An 18114-nucleotide genomic window follows, 5' to 3' on the forward strand; every position below is an offset into this window, starting at 1 on the left:
CAGAGTTTTCTGACAAACTCTTCCAAAATTTGTCCCCAACTGGATTTCCCAATGTGTTTTTTTCAGTACTCTGCCTCAGTGAAAGATAACTGGTTGCTTTTCCAAGTTACAACAAAATCTCTAGCACTTTTCCTGCCTTTTTTTCTCAGCTCAGGAATTATTTTTTCTTCTGCCTGTTGAAACCTTGTACCCATTTATCCAATCTCTAAAAATTTTTTGAAAGGCTACATGACACATTGCAAGTTATATAACATTTATAAAACTAGCTAATCATTTTCAAACATATATTGATCAACATCATGATTTTATTTTCAAAGATGTCTTACATGGAACATACCTATATACATACAAACACACACATATATATGTAAGTATAATGTATATATATGTATATATATAATCTTATTGGTATTAATTGGTTTGCTAACTTCATATTAATAGCATTTACTTTTATAAAGTCAATCAGTGAATGATGAGACTGATAACTAAATATGAAATTGGTGATTATGAATTAGATATAATCTGACATTGGTTTTTGATTTAATCATAAATTTTATTTCTATTAAATAGCATTTGGAAATTATTGATTTTTGGAGGGCTGCCTGGGTGGCTCAGTCATTTGGGTGTCCAACTTCGGCTTATGTCATGATCTCACCATTCATGAGTTCGAGCCCCACATCAAGGCTCTGTGCTGACAGCTCAGAGCCTGAAGCCTGCTTTGGATTCTGTGTCTTCCTCTCTCTCTGCCCCTTCCTTGCTGTGTTCTGTCTCTCTTTCTCTTTCTCTCTCAAAAATAAATAAACATTAAAAACATTAAAAAAATTACTGATTTTTATATGTATAGTTAAATTATAGACTTTTATGATTCATTTCACAATTCCAGACAAATTTGTCAATAAACGGGGATGGTGGAAAAAAATGTATCCTAATATCTGTATAGAAACAAATGAGGAATATTTTATTTTAGAATAGATTTGAATTTACAGAAAAGTTATGAAGATAGTGCAGTTTCCTTATATCCCACAACCAGTTCCCTCTTATTATTAACATCGTACGTTGGTAAGGTACATATATGATAATAAACAAATACTGAAACTTTTTACTAACTAAAGTGCATACTTTGTTTAGATTTACTTGTATTTTATCTTCTGTTTTTTTAAAAGAGTAAAACTACATTTTAAGAATGAAATTTGGATAAAATAGTGGAGTTATTAAATACTCCATGGATTCTGACGCTTCCATGGAAGATATAGTAAAAATCATGCTTTTTCTGTTTTAGTCTTATCTGTCTATTGTGTGTCACTGTAAGCCATGCTTCCTTTTTCAAATTATTTTTCTCAGCAGAGAATTACTTTCTTTTTAATTCCCTAAGTTAAACTGGTTAATGCCCCACGCCTATGATGACTCTCCACTTGGGTGTTCTCTCTTCTTGTCCAGCTGGTGAATTTTGATTAATCCCCTAAAATCTAGCGTAAGAACCATCTACTCTGTGGCTCCATTTCTAAAGATAGTAATAATCAGCATACAGTGCTTTAAATATCAGCCATTTTTGTCAAACTAAATACTCAAATTTCCATCGTATTTTGATTTTACATTTTGTTATGTATCACTACATTTCCTATTTGCCTAAATTTAATACAATCTCTATTTCCTTTATATAGACATGACATATAGAATTTGAGAAACTTACTCATTTAACCAAAGGGGAATTACATAAAATTTGATAGAGTAAGATCTTTCTTAAAGTGTGTGCATATGTGTGTGTGTGTGAGGGGGGAGGGTACTAATGAGTAAGATCTTTCCTTTTTTTTGGTCTGGAGTCAAGTCAGTAGAATTGAGCTGAATTTAACCATTGTAACCAAAAAGACCTTTTTAGCTGATTATTTTAAGCTTTATTATTTAATATTATGATAAGCTTTGCAATTAAAAATAATTGGATTTTGAGGGATTGATTAAACGAATACTAGTAACATAATTTTTTTGTGAATGCCATATAATTTAATTAGCACTTTGATCATGAACAATGATAATAATGTCCAAGTGGGTCAGTGCTGACTTTTGTTATCATGTTGAACTCTCTTGATTCAAATTGCTATTTTACAGCTCTTTAATATTTCCACCAGCAGAGAGAAGAGAGACAGCAGCAGATTCAATTTTTTCCATTCAGGTTTGACTACTTGCAAAGCAAAATGATTACAGAATGCCAGGGGAGAATTTTCTGTAGGACTAATTAGCCTTGCTAAATCTTTCTTCTCTCTGAGTCGTGAGAATATGATGAAATTATTATGTACCAATTTATTAAGTTCAATAAATAAATACAGCTTATATATTTCTTTTAATTGAAATTTAACCCTGTTGGGAATGAACTGGAAAATAGAAAAATATTATTAAATTCATTGTTTATAATTCTAATTTTTTCATAATACCAGTAATAATTCACATTTATGGAGTGTCAGTTACTGGTTTCGTATTCATCATCTCATTTAATCCTGAGAGAAACCCATTCCTACTGGAGTTAAAGACACTGTTATCTCCATTTACAGTTGAAGAAGCTGAAAGTCAGAGACATAAGGAAGCTTACCTAAGATTATGCAATCATTATGTAGCTGAAGAGAACCAGAACTCAAATGTCAAAGGCAACGTGGGCTAACTTTTTCTTCGCAACAAAATTGGTTATATTATTTAAGAACTTAATATTTATCAGGTGATGGACTGGGCTGAGCCTCCACAGATGAAAAGACATCTGCTTCCTTGTAATAAACTATCAAATTCCAGAAAGAAAGAAAAAGAAAGAAAGGAAGAAAGAAAGAAAGAGAAAGAAAGAATTCCATTCCTTTTTTCTCTTGCTGTGACTGGTGAAGAGAATAAAGGGGGATGTGTTCAAATGTTGGAAATACTAAGAAATAAGAAAAGAAACAAATTTGGGGAGCATAATTAATGATGGAGGAAAGTTTTATACAGATTGTTGTAATTAGTCTTAAGCACTGACAAATTCCTGAACCAAGACAGTGGAGTCAGTGAGAACAAGACAGATTTGATATATATTGAGCAAGAATTGGAATAATAGTTAAAAAATGATTGGATATCGGGGATGAAGAAAAGTGAGCAGTTGAGGAAAGATGTTTAAATTACTCTTCTCCAAAATATGGACTGATACAGTATTAAGGTGAAATAAGGAGAAAGGAGTAAGAAGTTACTTTTTTTTTTAGCATCAACTTCTTTCTTATGTCATTTTCATTGATTACATTCTTGCTTAAATGCAAGCCTTGGTTTTTCTACCTATATTTTTCTTTCTCTCAGTCCATATTACAATTCAGAGGTAGAATGTATTTTCATTGGAAGAGGGAAAGTATTCAGGGATGGTGTACAGAAATAGAATTCTTGTGTCAATAAATTCAGGGAAGCATTAACAGAACACCAAGACCTTACAGAGATGGACAACTAGGAAGGAGAAAAATACAGAAAATGAAGACAGACAAGAAAAGTTGGTGTTTCGTCAAACAGAGCACAGTACTTGAGGCTGAATTACAAGTAGTGCACTCTTAGCTGTCCTAGCAACAGAAACCTCTTCTTCCAACAGAAACTTTAGAATGTGAACTCCACTAGGAATACTATACACAGTAGAGTGACAGTACAGTAGTTTAGCTAGCCTCATCTTGGAATGGTCTGGGCAAGAGCAAGGAGGGTTTGTGTTTTAGACAAAGAATGAGGTGAGGAACCAGGGAAATTGTGAGATACAAGTAAAAGTGGTGCACTTGAGGAAGTGTGTAATGGTAAAGTGTTTCTGAAACAACTCTGCTTGGTTGCTGAAAATGATCAACCCTGTGGCTCATAGGCCCATCGTTTACTCAGTTAAACTTACCAATTTTGCTTCATGAAAGGAATCAGGGACTCAGTAAAGACAAAAAATGCTCACACCCCTGCTTTATGTAAGTTGACACTACAGAGTAACAATCTAGGCAGCCTATCTTCTGACTCATGCTTTATCATAGTGTTGAATAGTCAAACAAGGACTCAATATTTGTCCTCACCTTCCATGTCACCTACAAAACTCATAAGAGATTATTGATATGAGGAGTGAAATATTTACAAAATTTGGAAAAATAAGTATTTTCATGAGGGTTTCCTGAATTTCCAATAAAAGAATTTCTTTACATTTTAGATCACTTAAAAATAAAAGTAACATAGGATAATCAAGTATTTAAAAAAAACAAGGATTGGGAAACCTGGGTGGCTCAGTTGGTTAAGCAGCTGATGTTGGTTCAGGTCATGATCTTGAAGCGTGGGACTCTGTGCTGACAGCTTGGAGACCTGAGCCTGCTTCGGATTCTGTGTCTCTGTCTCTCTCTGCCCCTCCCCCACTCATGTTCTGTCTCTCTCTTTCAAAATAAATAAACATTAAAAAATTTTTTTAATAAAGAAAAAAAAGGATCTTAGGGTCCCTGGGTGGCTCAGTCAGTTAAGCGTCTGACCCTTGATCTCAACTCAGGTCGCGATCTCATAGTTTGTGAGTTCCAGCCCTGCATCAGGCTATGCACTGTCAGTGCAGAGCCTGCTTGGGATTCTCTCTTCCTCTCTCTTTCTGTCCCTCACCTGCTCTCTCTCTCTCACACACAAAATAAATAATAAATAAATATTAAAAATAAAAAAACTCAAGGATCTCATTAAAAAAATCAATAAATGAAAAATTTGAAACTGTTAATCATGACACAAAGAGGTAATATTTCAACCACAATAAGTATTTCTCAGTAAAATTAGAATATTGAAGAAATACTTTCCATTTGTTGACTATTCTTTTAGTTATTTCTCTTGATCAGAAACTCAGATTGCCGTCAATTACCAATCAGACTACATTTTTATTGCAGCCTGTTTTGTATAGTTACATGCATATTTTGTGCAGTTTTCCATTAAGATGTAAAGCATTTGGGGAAAATACCACTAACCTTTATGGGAAAGCAGTTTGTCAAATGATTCACCCCATATCACTGCTTCTTCAGGGGAGACTCTGTTCAAGAAACAAAATGTTTATAATGGAGTATGCAGAAAGTCTGTTTATGGATCTGCTCTAACATATGCTATTACACTGCTCTTTACAGTCATATTTCATGGGGTTTCTTCTTTTATTATTATTCAATGAAAGTTGTTTTTACATTGGAAATTTCAAAATCATTGGTCAAGTTTAACATATAATAAAATAACATTCATTATTTTCTCATGAGTGTACGAATCATTTTATTTAAAATTAATCATGTGTTAGGTTAAGAACAAAGGAAAGGAAATCAGGTCACTTATCTTTTTTATTTTTTTAAGAAAACAATTTATTCATTTCTGCATATCCAGTTTAATTCAACAATTAGAAGAACATAAACTGACGGTATCTTTTAGTCAAACTTTTTAACTGCAATTTCCTTGAAGCTCTTACCACAATATGCAGCAATTTAAAAAAAAAAAAAAACAGATACAGGAAGTTTGGCTAATGAAGTTCTAAAGGGATAAGAAATATATTTAAAAAGCTGCAATACAACAAGTATTTTAGAGTTATAATTTACAGAGTATAATATATTTGTTTTGGATCTTTTATTGGTCATATTTCATTCTTGGAAGAATCTGTATTATACTAGTAGATAAGGCTATTTCATTTTCTGTTTGAATTGAAGAAATGGCCTAAAGTGACAAAACATCCCTTTTTGTGCTTTCTTTCTTTTATACCTAGAGGAATTTTTTTTTCAAACTACTAAAGGAAGAGATGAATAGCTCTCCTCTATGACAATATTACATTGTGAAAACTCTTAAATTAATGAGTATTTCATCAGTTTATAAGGAGTAAAATATATCATTTAAAATTGACAGGTATATAATTTTAAAAAAGCACCTTTAAATTTTTATAAGGTTATTTAATTTGAGTTATTAAAATAGTTTAGTTTTATGGAATATTCCTAGTTTTTTTGAAATGAGATCTCTAACCTTCCTTATATTACGGTGTAATTTCCAATAAAATGCAAATCCCTAATTTCCTCTTTCTTAAACCTTTAATGTTAGAATCAGCAAAATCTTCCCTGAAATAATTAAAAGTTATTCACCTTGTTTCTTTGGCCAAGTTCCCAGATCTGCTGCTGGAGGGGGGTTCTTCATGAAACTCAAGTTTCTGCACAAGAAGACTTAGCCTATTTCTTTTTTCCTTAGCTCTGAAATGAAAACGCATTAGCTTCAGGACTATTTGGATGACAATTAAAATCTTTCCTTCTGACTGTCGAACAAATTTGGAATTGGTAATCACCTGAACATCCCTTCTCATCCACCACCCACTCTCCACACACTCAAAATGGTTTTCCTAATGAATTTCATTCAATTTGTGGAGGAATTAGGAGAGCATATGTGAAATATATTTGTTTTTTCCCACAGTGACTAGGAAGTATTTGAGGCTATATTTTAATTAAGATTGTTATTACTTCTTTTGTGTGGTTAAAATTGTTGCATTAAAAAAAATAAAAACACTTTAGATTTGACAGTTGTTTACGCCTAACAAAGAGACCTTTTTCCTCCAGTTTTAACAGTACAGTCAATATACTTTCAACCAGATATTTTAAAAACAACTGCTAACAAATATTCAACATCAATCATGTTTTTAGAAGTATAAAACTGATTTTACCTGATTTTGGCTTCTTTGCTGGTTTCTTCTTTTCCTAAACCATGTATTAACTTGAAAAAAGCTTTTTCCTTTGGTTCACACATATTTAATTGAGAAAAGAAAACCAAAGATGTTTCCATCTTCTTTCTCTAAAAGGAAGAGATGCCTAGCTTATTACATCTTTCACTTGTTAATGGTATTTCATAGTTATACATGGTACAATAAAAAGTTATCTCAACTCTGTCAGCAGTGCCAAAGAAAACCCCCAGAAAAAACAATAACAAAAAAAGAGTCCAGAGCTGTGTGTCTGCCTCTACAAAAAAGTAGAACTGAGGAACTGAAGTACAATTTGGTTCTGAGTTGTTTAGGGAAATGATACTACAAATTTGCAAAATGACTCTTGGTCCCTAAGATAAAGACTAGTATTACCACAGTGGAACTTCTCTTTCTAGTTTGTGCAACCAGAATGATGCTTTAATCGACCCAAATGACACTGTCATTTCCCACAGGAACTTTTTAAAACATCTTTAAATGTGTATAGTGTGTATTCAAATATGTTGTGGTGAAGTACTACATCAAACATTAGGAGATATTTTCCCTTGTTCTTAATTTTTTTTTTTGCATATTTTAATTACAAGGAGTTAAGTAAATTTCATTTACTTGACATAATGCTATGTAATGTAAATTACCTTTGATTAACATATTGTATCAAAATAAGAATATAGATCATGGAGTTTTATAGTTGAAAGAGACAGTAGAAAGTATTTAATTCAATAATTTTTAAGCATAGTTTCATGGAATGATTTTAGACATTTAAGAAATTTTTAAGCAGTCCATGGTAAAAATGGGGATAAAAAGATAATATGTAAATTTTTTCTTAAACTACATATATATTAATATGAAGAATTTACTTATTTTGAAGTTGCCCTTCTACCTTTTTGATTGTTAAAAAATTCTTTTTGATGAAACATTTTAACTAGAGATGGCAGGTTTTGTGTTTGTTTATTTTACGTCCTTATTAAAAAAAAATGACAACTCCAAGTTGGTTAAACATCCACTTATTCCACTGTTTTAAGACACCTACATATCTAAGAAATACTGATGTAGTCCATAGTTTACATTTTGTAGAAAAGGAAACCAAGAATGATAGATATTAAGTGATTTATTCTTGCAAAGCCCCAGAGGTCAGTGGAAGAAAAGATCTGGAATTATCGGAGCCTTTGATCACCAGGAGCATGTGATTTAGTCTTTCGAAAAGTCTTTGATCTCCAGTAGTGGATGCTTTAATTCCTCTAAAATTTTGTCTATTAAAAAGGAAGTTAACAAATGTATAATAAACCTGTTTTATTTTTAGTCTTTTCAAATTATTGATTTCAAGAAAATAGTTGACAGGGATGCCACCTAGGAGCTCAAAACATTTACAGAACTGAAATTAAAGAATATTTAGTATATATTTATACACACACCCTCCTGATTCGATAACTTTTATTTTGCACATATTTTTATAATTTTTTAAAAAGTTTATTGATTTATTTTGAGAGAGAGAGAGAGTAGGGGTGGGGCAAAGAGAGAGGGAGAGAGAAAGAATCCCAAGCAGGTTCTGCGCTGTCAGCACAGAGCCTGACGTGGGGCTTGAACACACGAACAGTGAGATCATGACCTGAGCCGAAACCAAGAATCAGGCATTTGACCAACTGAGCTACCCTGGTGCCCCTGAACACATTTTTAAATTCATCTTGACTGTTGACTATAATGAGACTATATTTGAAGTACTATATCCAGAGGAGAGACAGAAACTTACTGGTGTTTTCATTAGATGTGTTGAAATTGTGTGCAAGCTCATAGAACTAAGGAGAGAGATATTGTGAAAATATGGACACAAGGAAACTACATTAAAGGCCTGTGTAAAGATCTGAAAGAGAACTATGAGATGTGTGGATTTACTCTTTTTGTATGCAAACAGTCGGAAGCAGGAGAGAAAGAAAAGGGTGGATGCTGCATGGTGGCCAGCATTCTTGGGCACAATAATCTCTTAAATATATATTTTAAATGAGAACAGTCTTTTATATTTACCTACAAGTTAATGATTTCCAGTTCTCTTCACTTCTTTGTGCAGAAGTGCACAAGTCCCTTAGCCTGAACACCTTTAACATTTGTTGTCGTGAAGGTCTGCTGAAAACGAATTTTCTCAGCTCTTGATATTCTGAAAATGTCTCTTAAATTTTTTTTCCTTCTCAGTTTGAGGGATATTTTCACAAGATAGAATCTAGGTTGACAGTTGTTTTTTCTTCCTTCAGCAACTTTAAAGATGTTGTATTTTTGTTTTCTGGCCTCCATTATTCCTGTTAAGAAGTCACTGCTAATTCGTTTAAGAGTTCTTACATCCTAATGTAAGACTGTGACCACTTTTCAGATTTCTTCTTTATCTCTGGTTTTTAAAGACTTGATTAAGATATGAAAGGTGTTCATTTTACTTGGGATTCGTTGAGCCTTTTGGATTTGTGGGTTTATAATTTTTGTCAAAATTGGAAACTTTTAGGTACTAGCTCTCCATTTTTTGTTTCCCTTTCTCACAACTTCAGAGACTCAAATTACAGGTATGTCTGACCTCTTGATATTGTCCCATTAGGCACTTAGGAAATATTCAGTTTTTTGCCTCTTTTCTCTCTGTTTCACGGATATTTTTCATCGCTATGTCTTCACAACAATTTTCGCCAATCTTTTTTGCCACAATGCCTTATTTGTTGTTAAGCTTATCCAATAATGTTAATTCACCTCCAGAGATCTGATTTTTTATAATTTGAATATTTTACCTTCATTATGTTTTTTAATGTTCTTGAACATATTTTAAATACCTATATTGAAGTTTATTTCTGAAAATTCATCTCTGTGATCTGGGTCTGCTTTTCTATTTGTTTTCTCCCTGATGACAGCACAGTTTCTCAATCCATCAGATGTCCAATAATTATTTATTGGATGCTGGGTATTTGAATTTTATGATGTTAAATATCAGAATTTTGTTGGTCTTCATTAATGATGATGGAGTTAACATTGATCAGCAGTTATTTAAGTATCAGCTTTGTCTTTAAAGACTTTTATTTAAAAGCTTGATATTATGGGTGCATATAAGCCTTAATTACTGAGGTATGATGACACCTAAATTTATAATGAATTCCCAGGGTGTTCATTAAAGCTTTCCTATTTTGGATGTTAAGAAATTGAATGTCCCTCAGCTCTGCATGAGCTCTGAAAATTATTAACTTATATCTTATGGTAAGTATTCTTTGCCAATACTCATGGAGTTTTATCCTGCATGTGAGCTGCTTGGTAATAAGCCAGACTCAAAGGTAACCTTGCACAAATTTCTTGTACTCTTTCTAATACTTTGTCTTGCAAATTTCTGCCCCCCTTACTCTTGATATTTCCTCAGCTTAAAATCGTATTTTTTTTTTTCTGTTTAAGGAATACCCCTGTAAACTTCTCAGTTTCTAAATGAGACTGATATTTCTTCCCCACACTAAAGTCTTTTAAGAAAGTGATTGATGTTGTATGGTTCATTTCATTGTCTCTCATATGTTAAGGATCTCAGATTCCTCAGTGTCTAGAAACAGTTATATTACATTTATTTTTTCAGTTTTGTAGTTTTTTTGGCAAAAGGTAATGTATTTATTAATCATGGCCATGGCCATCATGATCATGGCCAATTAGTCACGATCCTGGCCATCTTTTACCTGACATATATATGTCCAATTACCTTACTGAATTCTATTATTGCTCATAGAATTAACTCATAGATTTTTTTCAATTAGTTTTCTTAAATTTATCAATAAATAGATTCTGTATAAATATTAGTAGTTTCAACAAACCCTTTTAAAATTGCTATACTCTAATTTATTTTCCAGTCTAATATGATTGGTTTATAACTTCAGTGTAGTAAGTTGATAGTTGGAATCCTCACCTTCTTTTCCATTGCATTAGGAAAAATTAAGGCCCATTAAAATTAGGCTGGGTTTCATACTTATCTTTTGTGAACTTACACAATTTATACAGTTATGTTCCTTATTCTCCTTACTATAACTTTGTATGGAATTTAAATTTGATATATTTCTCTTGTTTATTTTCTTTTGATACATTTTTGTTGTGAAATTAGTTTTCTTGTGCTTTTAGAAAGGACCAGGTTTCAAGGAACCTTTTCTATTTTTATTAAATTTCAGTAATCAGAGTGGAGGTAGTATTTATATTATTCTGAGAATAATTTAAGAAATGAGTAATTAGTGGATGTTCTAATTTATCATTCCCTGTGCCAATGAGAAACTGAATTCTTAGGGTGAAATAAGGGACACATAGATGCAATAGGAAACAGTTTAATTAAAATCTCCTTAGTCTTGAAATTTGATGGCAAGAATCAGTATCAACTTTGCAAGTTGATACTTGATTGGTCACAGTTTCTAGTCTTTTATATTGGACACAGGATATATATTTTTCCTACCTGTAAATATTTCCTACCTCTTTCCACTATAAAGACCTATATATAATTACTAATGCATTAGCATTAAGACCCAGATTGTGGTTTTGAAATGTCACCCCTTACTAAAAGCAGCTTAGGTTTAGTGGAGATATTGCTGATGTCTGAGACAGGAAATGAACATGCTGAACTGGTCAATCTTGTCATGTCAGTTAGCAAGTAACTATCAAAGACAAATAGAATAGATATAAAAGATATTCAAGGGCTGACACTGCAAGTCTTCCACTAAACAAAATGAAATCCTTTGAATTTGAAGAATTTTAATAATTAGAATGGATTGAACACATTAAACTTATTTATATCTGTGGGGTACATAATATTATCTAAAAATAATTGTCTACCTTCAGAAGATTATAGAAATTAACTTATTATCATGAAAACTTGTTAATAAAAGGAATAATAAAGAATTAAGAAGTTTTCGTGCTCGCTTCGGCAGCATATATACTAAAATTGGAACGATACAGGAAAGATTAGCATGGCCCCCGCGCGAGGATAACACGCAAATTTGTGAAGCGTTCCAGATTTTTATGGAACAGAATAGAGAACCCAGAAATGGACCCACAAATGTATGGCCAACTAATCTTTGACAAAGCAGGAAAGAATATCCAATGGAATGAAGACAGTCTCTTCAGCAAGTGGTGCTGGGAAAACTGGAGAGTGACATGCAGAACAATGAACCTGGACCACTTTCTTACACCAGACACAAAAAAAAGCTCAAAATGGATGAAATACCTAAATGTAAGACAGGAAACCATCAAAATCCTTGAGGAGAAAACAAGTAAAAATCTCTTTGACTTTGGCCGCAGCAACTTCTTACTCAACATGTCTCCAGAGGCAAGGGAAACAAAAACAAAAATGAACCATTGGGACCTCATCAAAATTAAAACCTTCTGCATGGTGAAGGAAACAATCAGAAAAACTAAAAGGCAACTGCTCGAACGGGAGAAGATATGTGCAAACGACATGTCAGTTAAAGGGTTAGTATCCAAGATCTATGAAGAACTTATCAAACTCAACACCCAAAAAAACCAGATAATCCAGTGAAGAAATGGGCAAAAGACATGAATAGACACTTCTACAAAGAAGACATTCAGATGACCAACCCACACATGAAAAATGCTCAACATCATTCATCATCAGAGAAATACAAATCAAAACCACAATGAGATATCACCTCACACCTGTCAGAATGGCTAACATTAACAACTCAGGCAACAACAGATGCTGGCAAGGATGTGGAGAAAGATCTCTTTTGCACTGCTGGTGGGAATGCAAACTGGTGCAGCCACTCTGGAAAACAGTATGTAGGTTCTTCAAAGAATTAAAAATAGAACTACTCTATGACCCAGCAATTACACTACTAGGTATTTCTCTAAGGGACACGGGTATGCTGTTTTGAAGAGGCACATGCACCCCAATGTTTATAGCAGCACTATCAACAATAGCCAAAGTATGGAAAGAGCCCAAATGTCCACCGATGGATAAATGGATAAAGAAGATGTGGTGTATAAATAAAATGGAGTATTACTCATCGATCAAAAAGAATGAAATCTTGCCATTTGCAACTATGCGGATGTAGCTAGAGGGTATTATGCTAAGTGAAATTAGTCAGTCAGAGAAAGACAAACATCATATGACTTCATTCATATGAGGACTTTAAGAGACAAAACAGATGAACATAAGGGAAGGGAAGCAAAAATAACATAAAAACAGGGAAGGGGACAAAAACATAAGAGACTTAAATATGGAGAACAAATAGAGGGTTACTGGAGGGGTTGTGGGAGGGGGCATGGGGTAAATGGGTAAGAGGCACTAAGGAATCTACTCCTGAAATCATTGTTGCACTATACGCTAACTTGAATGTAAATTTAAAAAATAAATTAAATAAAAATTTTAAAATAAGAATTAAGCCATTTTCCTGCCTTTCCTATTAATTCTGCGATGAGTAATCAAACAGTAGATAAGAAGAAGTATTTCAACTTTTTAAACAAATATTTAAATATAGGCATTAAGCTTCAATGGTTGCTAAGGTCACAAAAAGAGACAAACATTATAGGTTTCCTATAGCCTTGCCATATCCCACTTACAGTTTTCCAAAGAGATCAGATCAGAGTTTGATCCAGTCTCTGGACCCAGTTTCTAGTTAGCAGGAATGAGAGAAGACAGAGGAACATGTTGAACCGCACCTGAATGTGCAATCAGTGAGATCCAGACTGGGGGAAACTACATAGTTCACTTCTTCAAGGAAAAGGTGATTGAAATAAGGGGGAATTAGAATTGTATCTGTGGACCGACTGAAAAATATTAATCTATAAACCAAATATGTATTTTCAAATAAAGAACTAATTGCTTCATTAGTTCGACCTGAAACTCTATTTGATTTTTATCTAGAAAACACCCATGTTCTACTACTAATCACGTGGTCAAAATTGACATATGATTTTACTAGCCATTTTAAGAGTAACTGCATAAACACCTGGGGTAAGGAAATTCTGTAAGAACTTACATATCAGAAAATAAATCAAGTCTCCCTTTCCATAATTACCCCCAACTACTCTCAATCATAGTAATTTGGTAATTTTTCAACACAGCAGCTCAGGGTGAATACTGGAACACACTAGTTCTTCCAATACTCTACAGGATTATACTAATTCAAAAATCACGATATTTCTACTACCAGCAATAGCAATAAAAAAACCAAACAGAAAGCAAATTCATTGACTACCTCTAATGCAAAGGGGGAAAAAGTTCCTACATCCTCAGTGCAAATGTTATATATTATGTTTTACTGAGGAAGCTCACAGGCAGAGAAACAGCAAAGTGTAAAAGATCTCCCACACCTGCACTGCTTCACCTAAAAGTATGTCTGACATGGGCATAGCTGCACTTGACAACTTCATAGAAGAGCTTCAAGACAGAGACTTTACCTCAATCATCAAAATATTTATAAGGAAAGGAGGACAGATAGCAGCTGTGTATCAATGGGAGTGCACTGGTTGAGGAAATGCCCTTATTTGAAAGAAAGAATCTCCAGAGTCTACCACACTCTTCTACTGAGCTAACTCATAACTGCTATGCTAAATTATTCCTATCCTACAGAAAAAAAGAAGAGGAGAGGACAAGCAGGGCCATCCAGAGTTGTCTCTACCTCTTCCCCAGTGCCAAACAAAATAAAAGGCATCACTCAGCTTCATGATATGGGCCCTGCCCATCTTTCCAGCCTCATTTCTCACCCCATCCATTCTGTCCTTTTAACCCCAGCTGTATAAAATCATTGCCATTCTTACAATGGATGGTGCTGTTTTGCAATACTTAGTATTTATACTGTCAGGAATAATAGTAAAAGACTTTAAAATAGGGAAAAGATTACTGAGTGTCCTGCCCAGTTCACCCTTCAGAGTTGTCTTCCCTTTTCATTGTCTTTGAAGCATATTACAGTTCTATAAATTATGAACACGGATAGCAATGCCTGTGATTCCTGTTCACAGATATGCAGATTAGCCCTAAGGAGATGCATTTGACTATTGCCCTATGGATGTTGATAATTTTGCATCTATTTGTAAATTCATTTTAGTATTCTTGATGACCAGTATATGTGTGAATGTTTTCAATTCTCTTTTGAACACTCTATAATGTCTTACTGATTCCCTCATTAACTAGTGAGTTAAATAAAACCTTAGATGTATGTTTATTTTACATTTGGAAAAGAATCATAATTTTACCTTTTTGAACATTTTATCACACATTGTAATACACACAAAAAGTGCTGAAAACCACACAAAACAAATGCATGCCATAAAAATTATTTAAATGTTAACACCCTTGTAATCATTATTCAGGTAAAAAAAAAACAGTACTTTGCCAGCCACACAGAAGCCCCATCCATGTGCCACACCACAATTACCAGCCCTCCATCTTCTCATGGGTAACTATTATTCTGAATTTCAAAAAGATCATTGATTTTTAATTTTGTAACCCAGATACATATCCTTTGATATTATATTTATCCTCTCCCTTTTTTCAACTTACTATGACTTTTAAGTCTCTTTTAATAGGTCCCTCATCAATCCCCTTCTTTTCCTTAAAATTTATCTGTTGAAAAACTGAGCTATAATTTTCCCCACTATCTGAATCTTGCTGATTGCACATTCATGGTGCAGTTCAACATATTCTTCTGATTATGAATGATATTTTCAGGTATTATTATAGCAAGCATGATGAATACTTCAGGAATTAAAGGCATGACTATGGTCAAAACTGCCTATGCTGTAATCGTATGACAAATTACCTTGGACCATGTCCAAGGACTTGCCAAAATGAAAATTTAAACCTTTATATATTGACCAAAACTTTTTTTCCTTTTTATATTGCAACCTATTTTAATTTTTATGTCATTGTCAAATATACAACTTCATTTAACATTTCCAAAAGGATTAAGAAACTTGTCTTTGTAAATTAATAGAATCAAAACTATGGATGGATTTCAACCCATAGATGAGAGAACCAAGATGAGAAAAATTTAATGACTTGCTCACTGTCAGCATATTACTGGCAGAGTTGAAAATGGAATAAGATTTTTATAACTCCTGGGCCTTCCCTCAGCTCATCTGAAAGTGACTAAAAGCTTTTGGCTTGGAAATTGCTCTACTCATGTCCCATGTCTAAGCACTCCAGTTTGCTTGTGACTTTACTAGCCTCCTACAAGATTCCTTTTTTTCTTCCACTGGGGCTTTAACCTGCAACTGGATTTAAAAAAAAAAAAGCTAGATTAGAAAAAGAGCTACCAGGGTGCCTGGGTGGCTCAGTCAGTTAAGTGTCTGACTTCAGCTAAGGTCATCATCTCGTTGTTCATGAGTTCGAGTCCTGCTTTGGGCTCTGTGCTGGTGGTATGGAGCCTGCTTGGGATTCTCTCTCTCTCCCTCTCTCTCTGCCCCTCCCCTACTTGTGCGTTCTCTCTCTCTCTCTTTCAAAATAAATAAAGAAACATTAAAAGAAAGAGCTACCATTATTCTGCCTCTCTTCCAGCCTCTAGTCCTCTGACAGTTCTCCCACTTTTTTTGCTCTACTATTACATCATAGTTTGATGGTGGTCTTCCCCACCTGCAGACCTGTAACAGGCTTGTTTTCTGATCCTTTATTGCTAATTATACTAGGACTCAATATATTTTAAGTTTTTCAATTTGATTAGAAATTTTTATTTTTAATAAACATTTTATTTTGAAAGAATCAGATTTATAGAAATATTGCAAAGATATTCAAAGGTATAGGAGTTCCCCACCTATTCTTTCCTCAGTTTCCACCATTGTTAATGTCTTACATTACCATAGTATATTTGTGAAAACAAAGAAATCACTATTGGTGCCTAGATGATGAACTAAACTAGGTTTGATTTGGATTTCACTTTTTTCCACTAATGCCATTTTTCTGTTCCAAGTTCCAATCAAGAACTCCCCATTGCACTTATTTTATTTTTTCCACATTGTATTTACTAGTCATCCCTGATTAGTTACCTCTATCCATGACAGTGTCTCAGTCTTTCCTTGTTTTTCACCACTTTGGCAGTTTTGAGGAATACTGGTGAGGTATTTTGTAAAGTATCTCTTACTTTGGGTTTGTCTGATGTTTTTACCAGGACTAGACTGGATGAGTTTAGGAAAAAAATACCAAAGAAGTGGAATGCCTTTTTATCACAACCTATCAGTGGGTATATACTATCAACATGACTTGCATTGGTGATACTAACCTTGATCATTTGGCTTAGGTAGAATTTGCCAGGATTTTCCACTGAAAGTTTTTTTCCCAAACTTTTTATGCTTTATTCTTAGGAAAAAGTCACTAAGTTCAGCCTGCCTTCAAGTGGGAGGGGGGCAGAATTAAGTTCTACCTCTGGAAGAGGAAGTATCCACACAAATTATTTCTAATTCTTTTGTAAGGAAGATTTATCTCTTCTCTTACATTTATTTATTCAATAATTCATTCCATCAATACAGACTCATGTGTATTTACATTTTCAGTTACAATCTAGTAACCGCAGATTTATTTTGATATCCAATAGTTCCAGCTTTTGTCATTGGTAACTCAAATTAGTTCCTTGTTGCAGGATTTTTAAGTAATTAAATACACTTCATTTCTTAACTATTACTATGGGAAGCAAAATTTTTTTTGATATCAATAAATCTTGAAATAACTTTTTAAGTTAATGTGATGGATTTTGCTGACAAAAAAACTTTGAGAAAAAAAAATACAATGTTTGCTATAGTTTGGAATTAGAATATCATAATTCCCCATACACTTTAATGCTCAGTTTTAAAACTAGCAATGTGTTGCCACACTTTATTTATCCTTTATGTCCTTACATGTATTTATTTATTTATTTATTTATTTATTCATTTACTTATTTATTATTGTAGAGAGAGCATAAGCTGGGGAATGGGGAACAGGGAGAGAGAGAATCTATGTAGATTCTATGTTAAGCATAGAGCCTGATGTGGGGCTTGATCCTATGACCCTGGGATCATGAACTGAGCTGAAATCAAGAGTTGGATGCACAACTGACTGAGTCAACCAAGCACCCTGTCCTTATTTTTTAAATAATTCAATTCCATTTTGAGGTATAGTATTTATATATGCATTACCATTGTGATAAAATTTCTAAAATTCCCACCTACTGATGATTTTCAAGAAAAACATTCTATATTCTTTTTGTTCCCTTTTGAAATATAACATAAAATAATAATAAAAATATGTAAAATATATCTGGGGAAAAACTTTAAAACACTCCTGAAATACAAATAAAGACTTTACTTTTAATAAAAAAAAATGGACACGATGTTAATAAAATCTCAGTTATATCCAAACAGTGCCCCTGCCTCCCAACCCAGTGCTATTTAAACAATGACACAGAAAAAAAAAAGAATACATGTTAATGGTCAAGAAAGTCATATAACAAAGAGAAGAAGCC

At 33.4% G+C, this 18114-nt stretch overlaps 1 protein-coding gene and 1 non-coding gene across 3 annotated transcripts in view; one reads left to right on the forward strand and one right to left on the reverse strand.

Moving 5' to 3' along the window:
- The window catches only part of RGS18 (regulator of G protein signaling 18), a 41330-nt gene that overhangs the window by 15415 nt on the left and 7801 nt on the right, over positions 1–18114 (reverse strand). Inside the window, exons 2-4 of one of the 2 annotated variants that reach the window (XM_049634553.1) lie at positions 6650–6777; positions 6081–6185; positions 4944–5005 (exon numbers count right to left, since the gene is read on the reverse strand). In XM_049634553.1, coding sequence (XP_049490510.1) covers positions 4944–5005; positions 6081–6185; positions 6650–6768 — 286 coding nt within the window. In that variant the 5' untranslated portion in view covers positions 6769–6777. Of the gene's footprint in view, positions 1–4943; positions 5006–6080; positions 6186–6649; positions 7038–18114 lie in introns of those variants that run through there. The other variant, XM_049634552.1, reaches the window with a different exon arrangement.
- Positions 11574–11680, forward strand: LOC125926082 (U6 spliceosomal RNA). The gene has a single exon (XR_007459004.1). It is a non-coding gene; the product is annotated as a U6 spliceosomal RNA (small nuclear RNA).

Source organism: Panthera uncia, chromosome F1, assembly GCF_023721935.1.
Source record: "Panthera uncia isolate 11264 chromosome F1, Puncia_PCG_1.0, whole genome shotgun sequence".
Classification (NCBI taxonomy): domain Eukaryota; kingdom Metazoa; phylum Chordata; class Mammalia; order Carnivora; family Felidae; genus Panthera; species Panthera uncia.